The sequence below is a fragment of the Gouania willdenowi genome, chromosome 11, assembly GCF_900634775.1.
Source record: "Gouania willdenowi chromosome 11, fGouWil2.1, whole genome shotgun sequence".
Lineage (NCBI taxonomy): Eukaryota > Metazoa > Chordata > Actinopteri > Blenniiformes > Gobiesocidae > Gouania > Gouania willdenowi.
Window position 1 is genome coordinate 14,091,871 of NC_041054.1, and position 19,768 is coordinate 14,111,638.

Below are 19,768 nucleotides of genomic sequence, written 5' to 3' on the forward strand. Positions count from 1 at the left end.
CAAAGTTAACACATTTAAACATCAACAATGTAGATTGCTTACACAAAGGATTAAATACTTCATTCCTTATCTTTTTCAAGATTCAAAGGTTGTAACCAAAATAGATCTTGGTTTTTTTTTTATAACTAAACTCCTTAAAATTCACATAAATTCAAAATATAAAGGAAATACCCTTCAAATGAGTTTAGTGAAAAATATTTATATTTGATGTAGATAATGCAACCTATGTGAAGACAATAAGGCAACAACAGAGCACGCAATTCTGAATGTACTACACTCTAAAACTTGTGGACATTGATGCACCAATGGCTGATTGAACATCTTTTATTTTCAAGATTGTAATTTTCCTGGAGAACAAACAAATTCATGTTTTTGGTGAATTACATCATATCCAAATTTTATATACATAAATCTTTTCACGGCAAAAATCACCAAATCATGGCCTGCATTGAAAAATGAGCTTTCTCTGTTCAAATGTATGTAAAAGGTAAACACACATCCCAACCTAAAAAGCTCTGTTTGATTTTTCTGAGCGTGTGTGCGTTTGTTTGTAATATATATATGACTTATATATGTATATACTGTATGTATTCAGTATTATTATGTTTATATGTACTTGTGGAAAAAATATGGATAACAAAAAGTGTATAATAATAATAATGTCATTATTATTATTATTTTATATATTGAGTCGAATGTGGAACCTTGTCACAGTAACGTGGCGGAATTATTTTGGCTGAACACCGGAAACACTCAGGGTGACATTTAGAGCAGAATCAGACTGTAAAAAAACGTGCCAGCAGACAGCTGAGCAATAGTTTGTAGATGATAAATGTTTAGGTTGTCGGTTTGAATTCTCAAGAGAGTGATGGTGTCTCGTGGTTGCCGTTTTCTTCTTCAGCGAGGAAGTCGACTCGTTTCTTTTCGGACAGGAGCTGAAAGGTAACAATGCTAACTGCTGCTAGTTCGTGGCGTCAACTTCTACTGCTTTGTTCAGTCACCTTGTGCGTTAAACATGGGTTATAGAGTTATAGTCTCATTAAAAAAAATAATCACAGATATCTAAGGTTTTTAATGATATTATCAGAGATTTTACTTTATTCATCGCTCACACGGATTTGCTGTAAGCCCTAAAAAAGATTGTTTTGAGCAAAAACATGCTCACGTATACCCTCTCATGGAAGGACTGTTATACACTATATTGCTTGAATGATTTATATGTAATAAAATGTTTATAAATATATATATAAAAATGTAAATAATTCAGTGAATGTCTGCATTGTTTAAAGGCAATGGCTATCAATACGTAACACGTATCAATATACGCAACGCCCCTCATTGGCCAGTTTAGGTAACGTGATAAATGCACCACATGACCTAAACTGGCCAATGAGACGCTACGCACTTGTACTTCCGTTTGTATGAATAGCCCAGGACTAACTAACCCTAACTGCACGGAATGGTCACGTGACTTCCGGTAACAATCATCTTTCGTAAGGATAGAATGCTGGTATATAGATACGTATTTCCTACCTAAAGATTTACGGACTGGCTATCCGTACGTGGCCTGTGATGCTACTGTAAGTCATGTGACCATTCTGTACATTCAAATCAGATGGCTGAACAAGCAATACACGTACAAATTCATGGTGGCAAGAAATTCAAAATCCACTTCAGAACGTTAAAGTTAGTCCGTCCGTAACGTAGTTTAGGGTTAGGGCTACGGTAGGGCTGGGCGGTATGACCAAAAATGTATATCACGGTATTTTTCAAAATTCGGTTTCACGGTATATGACGGTATTTATTTTATTTTATTTTTTTTCATGCAAAATCAGGTGTTCACAGCATTTTCTACTGGTTGAGAAAGGAATTACTGTAGATTGACTTAGGATAGTCTATTTTACCGTCATGATGAGTGAATATTGTAGAATAATTCCACACTAGTAATAATACAAGTTTGCAACAGCAGTCCGATGGCTCTTTGCTGCGCTAGCTTAGCTTTAGCATTAGCTTGATTTCTAGCTTTGAATGCTGCATACTCAGCGGTGTGGTGGTTTCTTATGGTGAATAAGGTAGCTTTTAGTTTGCAGCTCCATCAGGACTTATTTCCTCGTATAGAAATTACAAATTGCGATCCTTTGCTCTCTTTTTTTGTGAATTACATGCTAAGCTAATCATGCCTCCATGTCTGTGAGTGTTGTTCTCCTGTAGCAGAGGCGTGCGCACGCAGGCATATGCTCACATGCAGCTTCAGAGCTTTCAACTGTGTCTTTCTGATCCATTTACACATATGATTTACACCGCAACTAACATCAGAACGCTACTGTTTACCTTCATATTTAGAAGCGCCAAGTTGAAAAGGGTCCGGTCTGAAAGGCGGCGCAGCGTAGTGTTCCGAAAGTTGTGTAATCAAATACACCGGTACAGTGGTATATTAAAAATTAATATCATAACAAAAATATATACTGGTATTCGGTATGAACCGGTATACCGCCCAACCCCAGGTTACAGTTACGGTCAGGGTTGGTTAGTCCGTAACATAGTTGGGTTATGGTTAGGGTTAGTTAGTCCGTAATGTAATTTAGGAATCTACATATTAATAGAAGTACAGAAGTACTGGCCAATGAGTGGTGCTACTTATGAATATCACAACAATTAATGAATACGTAGCATGTCCGTAACGTAGTTTAGGAATCTATGTACTAATAGGAAGTACAAGTACACAGCGTCTTAATCACTTGACCTATCACGTCACCTAAACTGGCCAATGAGGGGCGCTACGTACGGACAGAATGTCGGTCTATTGATACGGCTACGTACAGATAGCCACTGCCTAAAAGTAATGTCAGGTCCACACGTTTTAAAAGCTAATAAGATGATGAGTAAATCTGATTTGATTTGATGAAATTTTTTATTTCGAACATGAACACAGAGCAGTGGATTTACCACAATGAGAAAATAATAATAGTCGTACATTTTTTAAAAAAATTATAAAAAATCAAATATTAAAGCAAAAAGTAAGGATGTCCCGATACAACTTTTTCATTTCCGATATGATACCGATTATGCAGCCTTGCGTATCGGCCGATACTGATATTGATCCGATATCAGCATGAATCATACATACTTTTTTTTTTTCTCTTTTTGTTTTCTTTAATAAAAAAAATATTTATTTTACAGTGTGGAATTTTAGAAAAGGCTTGATCTAGTGATGTCACTCAAACAGAGAACAATAGTCAGCAACAGTAGGTGTGAGAAAAACTGACCCATTTGTTATTAACCAATTGGTTACATACATTTTAACCTTCAACATAATATCTACAGTCTTTTACAATTGAATATAAATAAATGAATTTAAAAAAATAAATAAATAAATCAGACAATCTGGAAATTTGAATCCGATATTTGTTTTCAGGCTAATATCGGACCGATATCGGATCGGATACACCCCTAGCAAAAAGAGATTGATTTGTTGTTTAATCGGATTGACTGATGTTCAAAAGTGTGTTCCTGTAAGAACTGTAAAAGTATTTAATCAACTCATAAATCTTGGAAACCATTCTTAAATAGGAATAGACTGTCATTACCATTATTATACATGTGAACTCAGATTTCTTCTCCTTATGTTTTGCGATACAAGTGTATTTATATTTACAGTTGGAGTTGGTATATCTGCAACATAAAGGACACTATGTGCATCTCTGATTTGTTGTCTTTTTTAGTCCTGCCCCACTGGTGGGTTGTATCCGGACTGTAAAGACCACAACATGGTTTGATGAGCACCTGACGGAAGACAACCAGAAGTTTATGAAGAAAAGTATTGCACAGGAGTACGATAAACAGACAGCAGAAAATCTCAACCCACTGAAAGACGAACCATGGGAGCGACATGAGTGGACAGAGGGTAGGTGGTGTCCTGATGAGGGACCGCTCTCTCTTTCTCTCTCTCTCTCTGTTTGCTGCTCACAGTTTAATCATGTCTGCACCCTAGGGAGTCGAAGAGTGGGCTTGGTCGCCATCAAGCTGGGGATGGCACCGATCTGGACAAAAACAGGCGAGAGACACGTGGTCACCATGTTACAGGTATCAAAAATAGAGCAAGACTTGCACATTTGTGTTGTGTGTGATCCTGGCATCAAACCGCTGCAGTTCTTTCTACAGGAATAACAATGGATGGCTGTGTTTGCAGTCTCGAATTAGAAGACCAGCAGGTCAATAAAGCAGCCAAATAGAATATAATTTGTCAGCAACCTCTCTTCGACATTGTTTGATCTTGCACTCAAATTTGCAATGTGTTCTTCAGCATGCTTTTCATTCTTCATACCAAAGAGTGAACTGCAGACTTGTGATGCCAGGCTCATATAAATTTCCATTCAATCTTATTGACTGATCTGTCATTTAAGTAGAAATTCAAGCCTGACCCTGGCCCTGCTTGTTCACTCTGCTTCTTGTTAAATATGACGCACTGTAGTGGGAGGCTTGACAGCTTGAATAATTTGCCACCAATGAAATGTCAGCGTAAGAGTCAGAATGTAGTATGTGTTTTTATTGAGTCACGACTGCATTTGATGTCAGATCCGAGGCCTTTCTTGTGTCGCTTTTTGTCGTAATTGGTTTTTCCTTCTTGTCTAAAGAGCATTTTGAGAACAAAGAAGGTATTACAACTCAGATTGAGTGTTCTTTGGCTGAAGTGTTGCTGTATGTTTATTGTAGCAAATAGTACAAGTAGTGACGTCTTTGGCACTGAAGTTGTTGTGACTTTCATACAACTGAGGTGTTTTTTGGTAGTTGGAATTCGCTGTGAATTCTTAGCTTTTCTGTCCTTGTCAATTTCTTTGTTAATGTTTTTAAAAGGTTCTCTCAAGTCTTTGTATTTGTATAGTTTTTTTTTCCATTTTTTTTTTTTTTTTTTTTTTAATTAAAAACAAATCCCCCATTAATTATTCTTTTTAATTTCTGCTTTCCTTTGCAACATTAAAACTAAAGAAGCACAGACAGAAGTTTCATATGTCAAACACAGAAATGTATTAATATGTTGCATGCACAGGAAGATGAAAAAGCAACTAAAGCTGAGAAAACGGGATATGACTCAGAATTTAAAACAAAAGGGGGAAAAAAAACAAAACAGAAGTATTATTTGTAGAGTAATCTAGAACTTGAAAAGATTTTTAAAGCTGCATTCATACATTTCTTAGTTGTTTTTTTTTGTGGAGTTTATCATATAACTACCTGTAGTATTTTACGGATTCAGTTTATATTGAATATTTTTATATTTATCTTCTCACCCTCTCACGAAAACTTATCAAAAACAGTCTCTAATCTATTTGTAAGGCCGTTATTTTTTTGTTTGTGAGTGTTTTTCTGTCAAATTCTACCTCCTCCTGTTTAAATAAACATGGTCATTCAGCACTCATCACTGTTATTGCATCATTGTTCTTGCTCCAGGTGCAGGACTGCCATGTCGTAAAGTGTCTGTCTAAAGAAGAGTACGACGGAAACACTGCAGCACTTCTTGTGGGAGGGAAAAATGTTTCACCATTCCATGTAAGACACATGAACGCTAACAAATGCCTGTTTTTCTTACAGCAGGGACAAATTTGAGGGCTGAACTTAGCTAATTGTTTTCTAAGATATGCTGCTGCAGGTTGTGTCTCACAACTTCTGCTTTTTTAATGGCGTGTTTGGATAATTTCATACAACGAAAGCTTGTTTTCTTAGATGGTGAACGTTGGTTTGATTACACTGTAAATACAATGTAATGACAGGGAGATGAAAGTTTACGGTCTGTGTAACTACAGCTAAACATGGCCGTCTCTCAGGCTATATTTAGACAGCAGGTCCTCATGCACACTTGGGATTCTTAGGAGAAATCCGTTCTTTTGTGTGCGATATACAATACAAATGTTGATATTTTTAACTCGATATAGTCTTACCCGAAAGACAATTCTGGATTAAATTTGTTTGTGCAAAAAATGCCTGCACAATATTTTGGCTTTTTCTCCTGTAAGGGACAGCACGTGTGAGTGAGTTCTGTAGTTTAGGGAAATAACTGGTTTAGGACGCACACAGTGATCCATCTTTTTTTTTAATTTATTTGATTGTGACAGTGCATGTTAATGGACATAAATGAATAAAAAATACATGAATGTAAACAAGCCAGATTGTAGCCTGTGGCTAATTTCTATCTGTTGTCCCAACCTGAGCTAAAAGCAGCAGCTCTTAAAACCAATGTTTTAATACAAAATGAGCTCTAAAATAAAAAATATTGATATAGGCGATATTGTGATTTTCTATATATCCTCGTAAAAATCTTAACTACGGTCTCTCGTCTCTGCCAGTGCTTTGCAGAAAGTCTGCGATGTGTTCATGTGCACTCCGATTTTTCACACATTACTAACTCCATGCAAACGATCCCGATGCAGCGTGAACGACACATTACCAAAGTATGCCTATGATTGGCCTTATGCACAGAGCAACTTTATACAGTTCACGTACGGGGAATACAACAACGTCTTTATAGCCTTTACCTTTAAGATGTTTTCTAGTGATTTAGGACTCACTGTAAGCTGGTACACAAGTTTAATGTGATAACAATTATCAATACAGTATGTACAGATGATCTAAAGCAGTCCATTGACCACATGCTTGTGTTTTGTCAATTTACAGCAGTGTTCCTCAAATGTGAGTACGCGATGGCACTACAGAGGGTACTGGAGAGAGAAAGAGTGGAAGATGATTAAATAAAGTGTCAGTCTTGGTCCCACCACCCGACTGGAAAGGATAAAAACTAAAGAAATAAATCTATTCAGGAGCCACTAAATCTGGGGTTTTCAACCTTGGCGTTGAAATGGGGTTGCCTGAAATTTCTGAAAATTTTAAACAGATTTTTGAATTATTCTTTTTTTAAAAAATATAATTAAAACAATCTTAAATAACTGTATTTCTATACTTTCGCTTTGTAAAATATAAATCTAGTTCAACAAAAGTAAAAAATATAGATATATACAGTATATATCTGAGCTCAAACATGATCAAAAACTAATTCTAGAAAAAAAACATCTTTGGGGTCGCTATACAATCATTATGCTCTATAGTTGTTTGTAAATAGTTTTCTAAGCAAACTGTTGTAAGTCGGACAAAGAGAGTACTTAAAAAGAAGAGAAAGTGGGGAGTTCCGCCTAAAACGTTTGACAACCACAGATCTACAGTATACTGACACATGGTTACATGAAGGCTGAGAGGATGCACACGCACGGCCTCATCCTGCTGTCTATCGTCATGTTGGCACAGCCCTCACCGCTGCTTATCAAACCCTTTATCACGTCCTGGCGTCCTACGCACAAACATGTGCCACACACGTCCGATTCATGGCTGTAATCAATGCGGCGCTCATACCAAACACATTTTCCCTCCTGTTATTTCCCGCTACATTTCACTGGAATGCTGCAAAAATCTAATTAGCACGACGGCTTCGTGCTTGCACGATTGAATTTTTGTCATTTCTTTTTCTTCTTTTCTTTGTGTAAACACTGAGAAAACACCAGTCCCCACGCACTATCAGTGTTTGTAGATGTTTAGATAAATGGAATGAATAGATATTATTGCAGCTACCTCCTGCTAACAGTGACGGTATGCTTTGTTTGACAAATAGAACCAAAGCTCCCCTTACTGCCTCACGCTGCTTAGCAGAGCTTTTAGATTAAAGTGCGAATTGACAAACGACAACAGCTGCGCCTGAACTATTAATTCCATCAAAGAAAGACGGCATTTAGAAGAATTTCCTTTGATGTGCATTAGGATTTTTCCCTCAATCTTTATCATAAAATAAAAATGAAAACTCCTAATGTGGTTGATAATTAGTGACTATAGTATGCAGTGTGCATGTGGCTATTAATCAATCTCCACTAATGTGTGCTGGACTGTTGTCAGGATTTTAAAATGCAAAGCTGTTCTGAACTATCCTTTCACAGCCGCATCACTCTTTTAGTCAGAGTTTGTCAGTGAGAGGCTTTGGCAGGCAGATTTTTTTTTTTCTCCATTCAGCAGAAGGGAGGAGAGAAAAAGAAAAGAGAGGAGTGAGTGAAGGCGCTGAGATGAGCGTGAGCAGAGTGAAAGCAAATGTCAGAAGAGCTCAGAGCCAAGTCTGCGTGCGTTTGGCTCAGAGTGTGAAGTTGGCTAACGTAAAAATCCCAACAGGCTCATGGTTACTTTTAAAATGCCAACGTCCTGCTGCTTGACACCCACCTTTTCACGTCTCTCTCTCTTTCTGACCTGACAGAGAACCGAGGAGAGCATTAAGTGTTCAGAGATGCAGGAGTGCCGCCTAAACAGAAAGTTACCACCTTCAAAGGTTTCTGACAATGCCATCATCAAGCCAGGTACCTTTGAAAATGTTCTCACTTGATAAATAGTCCTCTGTCATTTTTATTTGATGTGGTTTGAAAAAGAACTCTAAAAACATAGTAGTTGAGGTTTATTTTCCCAAACTCGCCTGTTTTCCAGAGTTTTAGCCTCTGAAAAGTCACTTTCTGAGCAACTCTACACAAAACAGGCTGATTTGCATCCTACTTACGGCATATTCATGACTGGGTTATGTCTATAGACGGGACACTGACTTCCTCCTCCCTGCATGGTGACGTAGGGCCAGAGGACGGCCCGCCCTCCTCCCACCCACCTCCGTAGCTGAGCTTCATGCTGCTTTATAAACACGAGTACAGAGGGGTGGGGCGGGGCGTTCACTGGTACATACATAGATCGCTAGAAAATACATACATAGCACGTGTGAAGGACCCTGAAGTGCTCATCTTTGTGGGGTGTCTGTTTACATGGCAATCACGGCAGAGAGCTTCCTGGAGGCGTGGCTCTCCAGCTCAGTGTCGCGTCAAATTCATACTTTGGAGTGAGATGTTTGGGCTCACCCTGCAGTAAGAAAGGAGCAAATCACCCTCTAACGATTGAGGGAATGGCATGAAAAAACCACTTTGGGCATGTTGTATGAAGCCCATATAGCCATTCTTTATGATGTTTTAAAGCACAGAAACGTGATTAGCGAAACATGGGTCCTTTAATACTTCCGGAAAGTCTGAGGAAACCATGTAACATAACACTTACCTGAAACCCTTTGCAATACGACACCAATGTTTCTCCTGGTTATGGCTCTGGAGGTTAGAGCGTCTTCGTATTGACGTATGGTCCCCTGTGGGGGCAACACCAATATTAAAAGCATTGAGATACAGAAATGTGATATTGTCACATGGGCTAAGACTGTGAGCCAAGCTTTGACTGTAGAAAAAAAGTGATCTTCCAGTGTTTCTTTGTTTTCTGGTGCCATGTATCAAAATAAATGAAAGGAAAAGTTTTTTTTTAATAGAATATATGATACTTTCTTGTTACAGTCCTGTTTTATTTGTCTCTCAGGCACTCCTCTGTACGCAGCACATTTTCGTCCAGGCCAGTTCGTGGACGTCACAGCCAAAGTGTAAGTGGTCTACAGCTGTGTAATTTTTTTGACAGTCCTCAGAATCACATTTTTAAATAATTCTTAACCTTCCACTAACAACAAGACAAAAAGCAGTAATTTACTTGTGTGAATGAAACTAGTAGACACTGTTATCTCTCTGTGTGAAGCAATTGGAAAAGGTTTTAGGGCGTAATGAAGCGGGGAATGGGCTTCAAAGGTCAACCAGCCACTCACGGGCAAACTAAACCTAACGCAGGCCGGAGCATCAGGACCCAGGCGGGGTGAGACGCACGCATCCCTCAGTGGCTGATCTTAAACAGTTGACGGGAATATGACAGACTGCACTTTTTAATCCTCCTCATTCAGGATCCTGGCAAAGTTTCAAAGGGAAAAATGATGCCAGGCAACTGGGTAACGCTTTGTCACAGCTTACGGACTGAAGGTACACCACACACACACACGCACACACACACACACGCACACCACACACACACCCACACACACAACACACACACACACACACACACACACACACCAAAGTTTTTAGGAAAGTTTTAAATCCTGTTCAACCTACTTTAATACTCTGTGTTCCAGGTGTGGAGAGTCAATACAAAGTATAACGTGCTATATGTTAACGGCTCTGTCCCCGGTCACAGGAATTGTGTTCTGAAGGTAAAAATAATTTACTACAAGACAAACTCACACACACACACTTGGGTTCAAACTTACAGTAGTTGTAAAGTGGAAGGTTAACCGCTGTTAGCCTAACACTCTGAATTAGACAAGTGACCTTGCACCTGTGAAACAAAGACACGCCCTCAAAAAGGTGCGATCCATCTTCATTAACAATGTGCAGGATCAGCAGTTTGCGTGCCTGCAGCTGCTTGCCTAAGTGTGTTTCTGTGTTAGTGTGAGGAAGATGCATTTAATGATGTTGATAATATCCACAGCATCCGACTCCTTACTCAGCACATTGAGCTCAGCGCATGTCTGTGCGCTCGCCCATGTGTTCTGCACAAACATGCTTTCATTTGTTTTTCGGAGACAAGGGATAATGATTACAAATGTGCTTTGCACTTCCCCTAGCTAAGCACGTGCACACACACACACACACACACACACGGGGCATGGCTACTTACTGATTCTGTGGCTCCCAAATGAGGCACATTCAGATAAATAGTGTTTGTTCATTATGGTTTTCTCTTTGCACCCAAACATCTCTAAAATGTAAATGAGAACAATCTGTTTTCTATTGATTTGGCTAAAAGGTAATGTTGTATCCAATATGCACCTTTTTTGTTTATTTTAGAGAGACAGATTTATTATTTACTGCTTCTTGTTTGGAGGTTTACTGTTTTAGGAAAATGTTTAGCTTAACAAGAAAAGCAAACCACTTAAAGTGTGCAGATATATATATATATATATATATAAGTTGTGTACAACAAGTTATCACCGCCACCAATGAGGTCATATTTTTACTAGTGTTTATTTATTTGTTTGTTTGTTAGCAGGATTATTTTAAAGATACTTAATGCATTTTGACAAAATTTGTAACCAAAGGTGGACCTTAGATCGTGCAAGATTCCATTTGATTTTTTTTTTTTTTTTTTTTTGAGAAATCCATTCAGTTGAACCAAGTGTATTGTTATTAATGAGGATATAAATTTGTTCCAAGCCTTTGCAAATATCTGACAAAGAGGAGATTTGGCACTTGGCTGAGGTTTCTTGTTTGATTTTGATTTGTTACAACCTGCAACAAATGTGCTAAATTAGTTGTCCTTATTTGCAGTCAAATGAAGCTAAAACATCATTATATTTCAATAATGATTCATGAACTTTACTCAAAATAGAGTTTTTATCTTTTTAAAAGGATTTTGTGGAGCTTTTGTTTGTTGGCTCCACAGGGAGTATGGATGTCAGTTTGTTATGATTAGTTGAAAATGGTTACTATAGTGATGTGCAGTGAGATTTGAGCTACTATGGGGTTTAAGGGTTGGGTTGTATTTGTGTGAAAACCCTGACCTCTCCTCCACACCAACCAAATTGAGTTGTGGGTTTGTGTAAGCAACAGAAATGGCCGAATCAGCAGGGATCAGCACTCTACTCAAAGTTTGTTGTACAACTGCTGATTTCATCAAAATCTATCTGTCAGTTTGTTTTCTTCACCCTGCATCCTTAGCATTGGCAGCCCAAATCATACAGTGAGACTTTAGGTGTTGACATGGTGGTGAAGAACAGAAAGTCACAGTGTTCACCATAGGATTGGATCTATTTACCCTGTTGGGAGTGAAACATCAACAACTTTTAAGGGAATTTAATGTATGAGAAAAAAAACTGTTTCTTTTATTTCACCCGGTCGACTGATGGTTCACTTTTAAAAGTGTTGCCCTTGAGCCAAAATGTTGGATCATCCCGGGTTTTTTTTATAAATATGATGCCATTTTTTTTAGGATCAATAACTCATCTAAAACAGATCGGTCTCTCGCCCTCATTCTATTCCTCTCATTTAATTTCATGGCCTGAATCTTTCATGTGTCATCTATCATCACACCCATTTATTCACCGTTTTCTCTTCTTAACATCGTAATGTTTTTACTATCAGATCTGTGCTTAACCGGTGTTTGTGTTTATTTCAGATAAGAGACACCGTGCTGCCCACTAGGAGCTCCACCATTCTTAATCCTCCTTTTCCCACATACTTCACCAACTTGGAGGAAGACATTGAAGAAGACTTGTATGATGAAAGCTTGTTTGTCCACACAGACCCTTCAATAACGCTGACCTAACCACAGAACTCAACCCTCACACCTGAACCCTCAAACTGTTTCTTGACGTTATAATAAACGATAATTTGATACACCAAGCTTGATTTTTGTTGTGTGTGTGTGTCAGAGAGAGGGAGAATCAATGGCACCAAGTCTGTTTGATCCCATCTGTTATTACATTCTCTTTCCCTTGAAACCATGGTAACTGATTAAATGATGTCACGAGAGGATCCCCAAGCACACAGAGAAGGGGAAAAAGACAATGAAACTAAGGAAGAGCTGCAGAAATATGCAATAACTATGCAGGACATTGGTGAGATAGATGAAATACAGCAGGAAAGTGTGAGAGGAATACAGACGGAGAGGAGAGGAAGTGGACTTGTAATGGGGAAGCACATACACGCAGGAGAGAGGCAGAATGCTGCCTGACAAAGGCTGACATTTGTGCATAAGAGGATAATGAGGGCATTAATGTTCAGTAGGAACTGCTGAGCGCTTAAGTCTGCAGTCATGTGTGCCTGTATTGGTCGTAGTGTAGTAAACCCTGTCAGTATTCAAATGAGACCCGCTCGAGAGGCTCAAAGACCCCCCACCTCTGTGTGGACTCTGCCTTACTTTTAAACAGGGATGATGAAAAACAATCAAATGACAACCGAGTGCCCCAAACTGTTGGAGTGCTGATTAAAGGGGATCAATCCTCTTGTGTGATTCAGTCCCTCTCTGCTCGTCTTCCCCTCTCTGTCTGCTGCTTAATTGACAGCAGAAAAAACCAAGCCTTTGTCTGTTACACTAACAAGCAGCGATGATGCCTCACAGGATCCCCAGCAACAACAGCAGATGCACTCAGCGTCTATCCTTTTCACTCTTATCATGAAGCCACAAAGCAGCGATGTGTAGAAAACCCCACAGAAAGCCGTCATCATCACAGTTTAATGTGGCACTCATATAGTTTTTACATCAAACACTGCACTGTAACATGCCACAGCTTGTTGGTCTGTAGGCAGCAGCAGGGTCTTTGAAATGGTAATGATATTGTTTGAAAGTCCAGCTCTGCTGCATGTACGCAGGCTTCTGTGGGGGTGGACGAGTTAAGGAGTGTGGGTGGGGCAGGGTGAGTCTGGGGGGGGTATTACTGCCTTTTATAAGGCAGCAGAACTAAAAGTGGAGATCATGCACTCCACCAGGTTCTCTGCTGATTAGTCACACTGGATCTGAGGGAAAGATGTGATTTTACAATCTGTGCTTTTATCACAATAGTCCACGAGGAGAAAACACACACCTTTATGTACAGAACTTGTATAGGTTTACCTCATGGGTAGCAAAAGGATTCACAGGAATCCAGATTGTTGTGTTCAAGGTCTGAGGTTATACTGTATGTCATGCAGCCAGCAACACCACCAGATGGGACCACTGTAACCATGGAACAAGGGATCAGCTCTGTGCTGAATCCGAGTGTATGAACCAATGATATCTTTTATTTGCAAATATAAGGAAAAAGTGTGGCTGATGTAATCGGTTGTTACACTAGATCAGGGGTCACCAACCTTTCTGAAACCGTGAGCTTCTTCATAGGTACTGTATAGTCCGAAGGGCTGCCAGTTAGGAAATAACTTTTAAATACAGTACTACATTTTCATAGTTTCACTTTAATTAAAGGGTCAGATAATAAGGAAGGCTAGCAGTAATTTAAAAAGGTACGAAATGTGGAGGTTTCAACATGAAACACTTTATTTCACCCAATTAAGGCAATTTTTTCATTAAAGTGTATAGAAAATCAAAAAAATATACCTTATATACTGTATATCATATTATATATAAAATACCACTGACCATACACCAGATCTGCAACACTTAAAAGCATTTATCACAATGTTTCAGTGAAAATAAGCATTTAAAATGTGTAATTTAAAACAGTATTTAACTCTACTAAGTACCATCTCATTGGTGAGTAGAGCTCCTGAAGGCCCCTCACATGGTCCATGAGGGCTACCTGATGACTGTGGGCACCATGTTGGTGACCCCTGCACTAGAGAGACTGCAATGATTTCTCTGTTTATATTTCATCGCTTCTTCTAGAACAGATGCATGATGGTAACATGACATACTAGAAACATGGTCAAGGAGTTGGGGAAGTGTATGGGAATACTATAAGTGGATGCTTTGTTCTGCATAATGCCCACAGTAGGTCCAGCTGGTACGAAGCTGGCTCACCAAATATGACAGCTGATCAGCCGTTACCCCTAAGCATTTGGGTAGTGTCCGATTCTGTACACCTGAATGCTTTTGTTGAGTCATTATTGGGGGAACTAGACATAGTCAATGTGTAATGTGTAAACACAGACAGCGACGTAAAAGGAGTCGACGAGAGGTGAAGACAATGATTCTAGGAACAGGAATCAGAAGAGAACGTCATGTTGAAGTCATGAAAAGCACCAGAAAAACAAGGGAGTCAGATAGGATCTGCTGTGAAGGAAGCAGAGAACCTCGATCGAGCTTGTGGCTTTACATGTATCAGGCTTATTGATTATGTTAATAAATCTAGTCATCTGGGTGATGAAGGAAAGAAATTGACTGTTGTCCGCAGCAAGTCATTTGAAACGCCAGCATTGGAAGTTCTACGCTGACAGTAGGACAACCTATTCATTGGCCTTCCACGCACGCACACACACACATTTATGTACTTCATTATAATACATTTTTCTTTTGGTTTTTAGAAAACAACTCAAATGTGACGAGACTCGTTATGTAAACAATTGAGGGATTAAGATTCAAGCCTTGCTGCACGCATACTTGCCCTTTGATTATGTGCTTTCGACCGCCTATGAGCACTTTGAAGGGGCGACCTTTTACAAACACTTATTATGCTCGTCTAAAAGCAGCAGCACTGTGCTGACAAATACACCAAATAAAAACCTCATTTAGAAATCAACACCTAAAATATGTGCTCACACAAATGACTCATAATGTCTAATCAGGCTCATTCCTCTCACTGTGGCATATTTTTCTTTTTTTTAAAGAAAAAAGAATAAAGCATTGGTCCTCACTCTGCACTGTTAAGATGAAGAAATTCTAGTCTAAAATAAATCTGTACGAAGGCCATTTCTATCTGACCAAGAGCACGCCATTCTACCGAAAACACACACACTGAAATTATTGTGTGTTTAAGGTCAGAGTTCACATCATGCAGCTACGGCATCACCACATGAGCCCGCTGTAACCAGGGACAAGGGACACATTTGATTGGTCAAATTCTTACACTATTGATGGTGTGATATCACTATAATCTGCTTTTTCTACTGTTATAAAATTATATTTAAAAATAACACAAATAAGCAGCTATTGCTCATCTGCCTGTGTCATTTCATATTTGAATATTAAATATTGAATAATACTTGCTGAAGAGGGAAAAATCCAGATACTACAAAGGTATTGGAAAAATAACATTAGATGCAAACTTTCCCTTGATAGTTTTTTACCCCTAAGCAATAACTTCGCTTAAGGTTTCATAACAACAACTCGCAAACAACTCTCATGTGAATACAGCGAAAAAACACAATTTTAATGTCCCCTGTGAGGGATTTGAAATGCAACAGTGGCGATGAGCTGGAAAAGCAGACTTTTTAAATGATATTTAGTACCACTTCATTCAGTAATTCGTATATAAATCAAGTGAAAGGTGAAGTAGTCACAACAAGTCTAAAACCATACAGTACATGCACCTGAAAATGGCAAAAGAGCAGTGGATTTATTATGTTTATTATCATCAAGCAGCAGAGAGAAAGCAAAATCAAACCAAACCAGAGAACAATGTTAATTCCAAGGCCTACAGACAAAAGACTTGTCATGGTTTGCTTTGTTTTTGGTGCCATTTTGCTTATTTGTTCTTTGTGGGTGGGTTGTGTATATTTGCAAAAGTTGCAGGAATGCTGCTGAAGTTGTCACTGCATTTACAGTAAAATCAGCCACTGACACTCTAACCAACCGCTTCCTGTCTGTCCGCTATCAAATCCTTAAAAACTAATTTACAAATTGGGAACTGGCAGGAATTTATTCAATCGAAGCATTTATGTGAAATTAACTGATCGTTGCTTATTTAGCAACTATATATTTTGTCTTCATAGTCAGCCGTTCCACTGCTTCTTTCTTGCTGAGTTCACTCACTTGGCCTGCATCTCAACAACATAGATCACTCTGTGTGTGTGTGTGTGTGTGTGTGTGTGTGTGTGTGTGTGTGTGTGTGTGTGTGTGTGTGTGTGTGTGTGTGTGTGTGTGTGTGTGTGTGTGTGTGTGTGATATGAATTATTGAGCGTGTTATTTGAGGGACAGCTGCCTCTTGGACACATTTAACTCAGTCTGTGCGATAGACGACACAGCACAGAGGAGATGTTGTTGCACTCACACCCCGTCATATCAGCATGCTATTATATCAGAGTTTATATAAGCTAATTAGTCTGTGGGGGGGGAGAGAAAGAGAACATTTCTTTGTATGAAATCAAAACATGAAGTTGTCTTTAATCAGCCCGAGGATGAATTAGTCTGAAAATATATCAGCAATGGAGGAGCCACAAAAATGTGATGGTCCAATCTGAGCGTCACTTTATTAAAATTCATGTCAGTATCTAGAATAATAACCAGTTTGGATATTTAGTCAAGAAAGAACAAGGGTTTTTAGTGTTATTATGCATATGTTCTTTGGATATTAGTGTTCATGTTTTGGGGTTTGTTGTTTTTTTGTGTGCGTTTTTGTGCATTTTTTTGTCGTTATTTCGAATATTTTTCTCTTATTTCCTGTGTTTTTGGAATCATTTTTCTTTTTGTTGTCATTTTGGGGTTTTTTTTGTGTTTTTGTGTTGAGTCATTTTTTTGGTGCTCTTGTAGTCTTTTTGTGGGTTTTTGGTGTTAGTCTGTCTATTGCTGTTGTTACAGTATTTTGTGATGATGTTTTGGAGCAATTTTGTCTGTTCATTTTAGGGACTTAACAAAATTAGACTGAGAGCCGCATGCCATTACCCATATCTGCACTATATTATTAAAGTTATTATTCTTACTTAAGCTCTTACATAATGTTATTCCCATAAAAACACTATTTTATAAGATTGTTTTATATAATTGTAATGCAAATGCCATCCATTCTCATTCCATCCAATTAGAAATGAGGGCTAAACACCTGCCACTAACTTCACATCCACACGTACCACTGCACATCCCTCTAAGCCACTCTGCTGGGGGTCCCGCTGTGTTGAGCCCCTCCCAATTGTGCACACCTGCATGTGTGTGTGTGTGTGAGTGAATGTGTGTTTCCATGCAATGCCCCCCACTGGTGTGAGCAAATTTGGGTTCCTTCCTTCCAGCACCACTGGGTGAGAGCAGGGTGCAGCCTTTGGGCTCCTGCCTGCTTCTCCGCAGGTGTCCCTATCCTGCGTGTGTGTGTGTGTGTGTGTGTGTTACTCTAATATCACCACTTTGAGAGGACTTATAGCAATCATCCCTGTGGTTTCTACATACCGTAGCTAAGATTTTCAGAGTCTGACAACAATTTCCAAGTATTATGGAGTTGAAATATTGTTTTAAGAGCTGAATATGCAAATGAGAACTGTTAGGGTTATTAGGGGTGAGGTCGGAGCAGGTGGTGGGTGGGTGAGTCAATGATGTGCTTCAAAGATAGAGCCATGAACAGGGGCGTGTATAGCATCACATTTTAGGCCCTGGGTACAACCATGTTGTTGGGCCCCTACTGTAAGCTATGTACACTAATTTATTTTATTTATTTATTCATTTTTGCTCAGAAACTATACTAGTATTCTGCATTATTATATAAGCTTTCCTTTTATGTTCATAATAACCGAATGACTCCATATCCAATCCTTGTATTTTATAGATCTGTTCTACTATATTTTAGTGGTTTATTGAAAATTGTGTTTGTGACATACTTTTGCTACAATTAAGTGGCTAAAATATTTTTTAGCCACTTAATTGTATCTGGTTAATAAAAAGGTAAATATAGAATGATTAGAATCATGGGATCACTCTGGCCACCTACTTAACGCTTGGCGGCAGCAAAATGTAGTAATTTAATTATTGTATTTCCTACTAAGATTTGACATGCAAAAGGAATGTTCCAGCATTTAAATGTGCGAGAGTGCACATAGTTAATTTCAATTTCCACTTTCTTTCCCTCTCCTTCATTTCCTTGTGTTTTTGGCCTGGTTTTCCTTTCTCGAGGAAAGACATGGTTTCCTGCCGCTGTCTATCTTGTCACATCCACAGTTCAGACTACCTGCCACAGCGCAACAGAAGCACATGTGGGTCGTACCACTGTTTGCACTGTTTTAAAGGGGGTGGTAGCTAGGGACCCAATGCAGCATGAATAATTGCTTTTAGTGCAAAACTGTGCTTAACAACCAGCTTATTTTCACACGGGGCCCTTTTCATTCCAATACAAATGATCTATAAATATTTTAAATGCATTTTTGTACATATGTATAAAACAGATTTCTGAGGGGCCCCCTGCCTTTGGTCCTGGGTACTTAGTACCTTTTATCCTCCCAGTTTGACGCTCATGGCCATTGAACGTGTGAGGGTTTTGCGCACGATGCATCATGCGTTTTGTATCTGGATTCATGTTGACCTGAGAACCAGCCTATTTATTTCTTCTGTGGTGTATTGGTCATCATTTTTTGGTCTTTAAACACCTACCTACTATGTCCTAAAATGTTTCTTACAATATCCTGGCATTCCCAATGACATAGTATGTGTTACATAACTTTGGATGATGAGAACATGCTGAACCAACATGGAGAATACAAGAAGGAAGCTATTGTTTTCCCTTAATTCTACTTTCTAAATTTCTGCACAATAACAAAGATGAGAATGATAAGATGGTAAAGATGGTGCAAAGGTAACGGCAGTTGGCATTACCTCACAGTGCATGGAGGAAATGGGTTCAAGGCTCATTTCAGGCACTTTGCAGAGCACAAGCCCTCCATTACCCTCCATAATGCCAACATCTCCATGGAGTGAATATTTTGGGAATCAGTTACTATATATAAAGATGAACTTTGGATTCAAAAGTCAACCAAGATTTTTTAGATTTTCTTCCCCCCCTCTAAAGTTCTGTCGCAGGCAGACAGCAAAATTATTCATTAGAGTTACACAGAGAATTGACTCCTCCTCTGCCCCTGCACCATCAAAGCGTGCTCCGTTTTGTGGGGGTTTAAATGATCCGTGTTGTGACTGAGTGGTAAATGTCAGCTGTTTTCAGCCGGAAACCTTCACCACAAGAATATGACCGCAGGATATTGAGTAAATCAATATGGAAGCCAAGGGAGTTGGGCTTAAAGAGTCGAAGGCAGTTTTTTTTTTTTTTTTTTTAACTGCAGGTAAAATGACAGCTGCAATAAGAGGAGAAGCAGAAGAGGGTGAGGAAAAAGAGAGGAAGAGTGGAGTTAATTTAGCTTCCTGTCTGACTTTGACACTTGGGGAGGAGGTTAATCTGTGGCATTATATTTGTGTGTGTGCGCGTACATGTGTGTACTCCTCGATT

The 19,768-nt window shown here is 38.9% G+C and overlaps 1 protein-coding gene across 1 annotated transcript; it reads left to right on the forward strand.

Annotated features, from left to right (window-relative positions):
- The first annotated feature begins 713 nt into the window (after window positions 1–713).
- On the forward strand, window positions 714–12,323 carry mrpl3 (mitochondrial ribosomal protein L3). The gene is given in 14 exon segments (XM_028461913.1): window positions 714–942; window positions 3,723–3,904; window positions 3,992–4,083; window positions 5,446–5,544; window positions 7,201–7,280; window positions 8,307–8,346; window positions 8,348–8,378; window positions 9,418–9,478; window positions 9,628–9,707; window positions 9,710–9,741; window positions 9,827–9,867; window positions 9,869–9,902; window positions 10,055–10,132; window positions 12,097–12,323. Coding segments are annotated over 14 exon segments (1,074 nt in total). The 5' UTR covers window positions 714–868; the 3' UTR covers window positions 12,247–12,323.
- The last annotated feature ends 7,445 nt before the right edge of the window (window positions 12,324–19,768 follow it).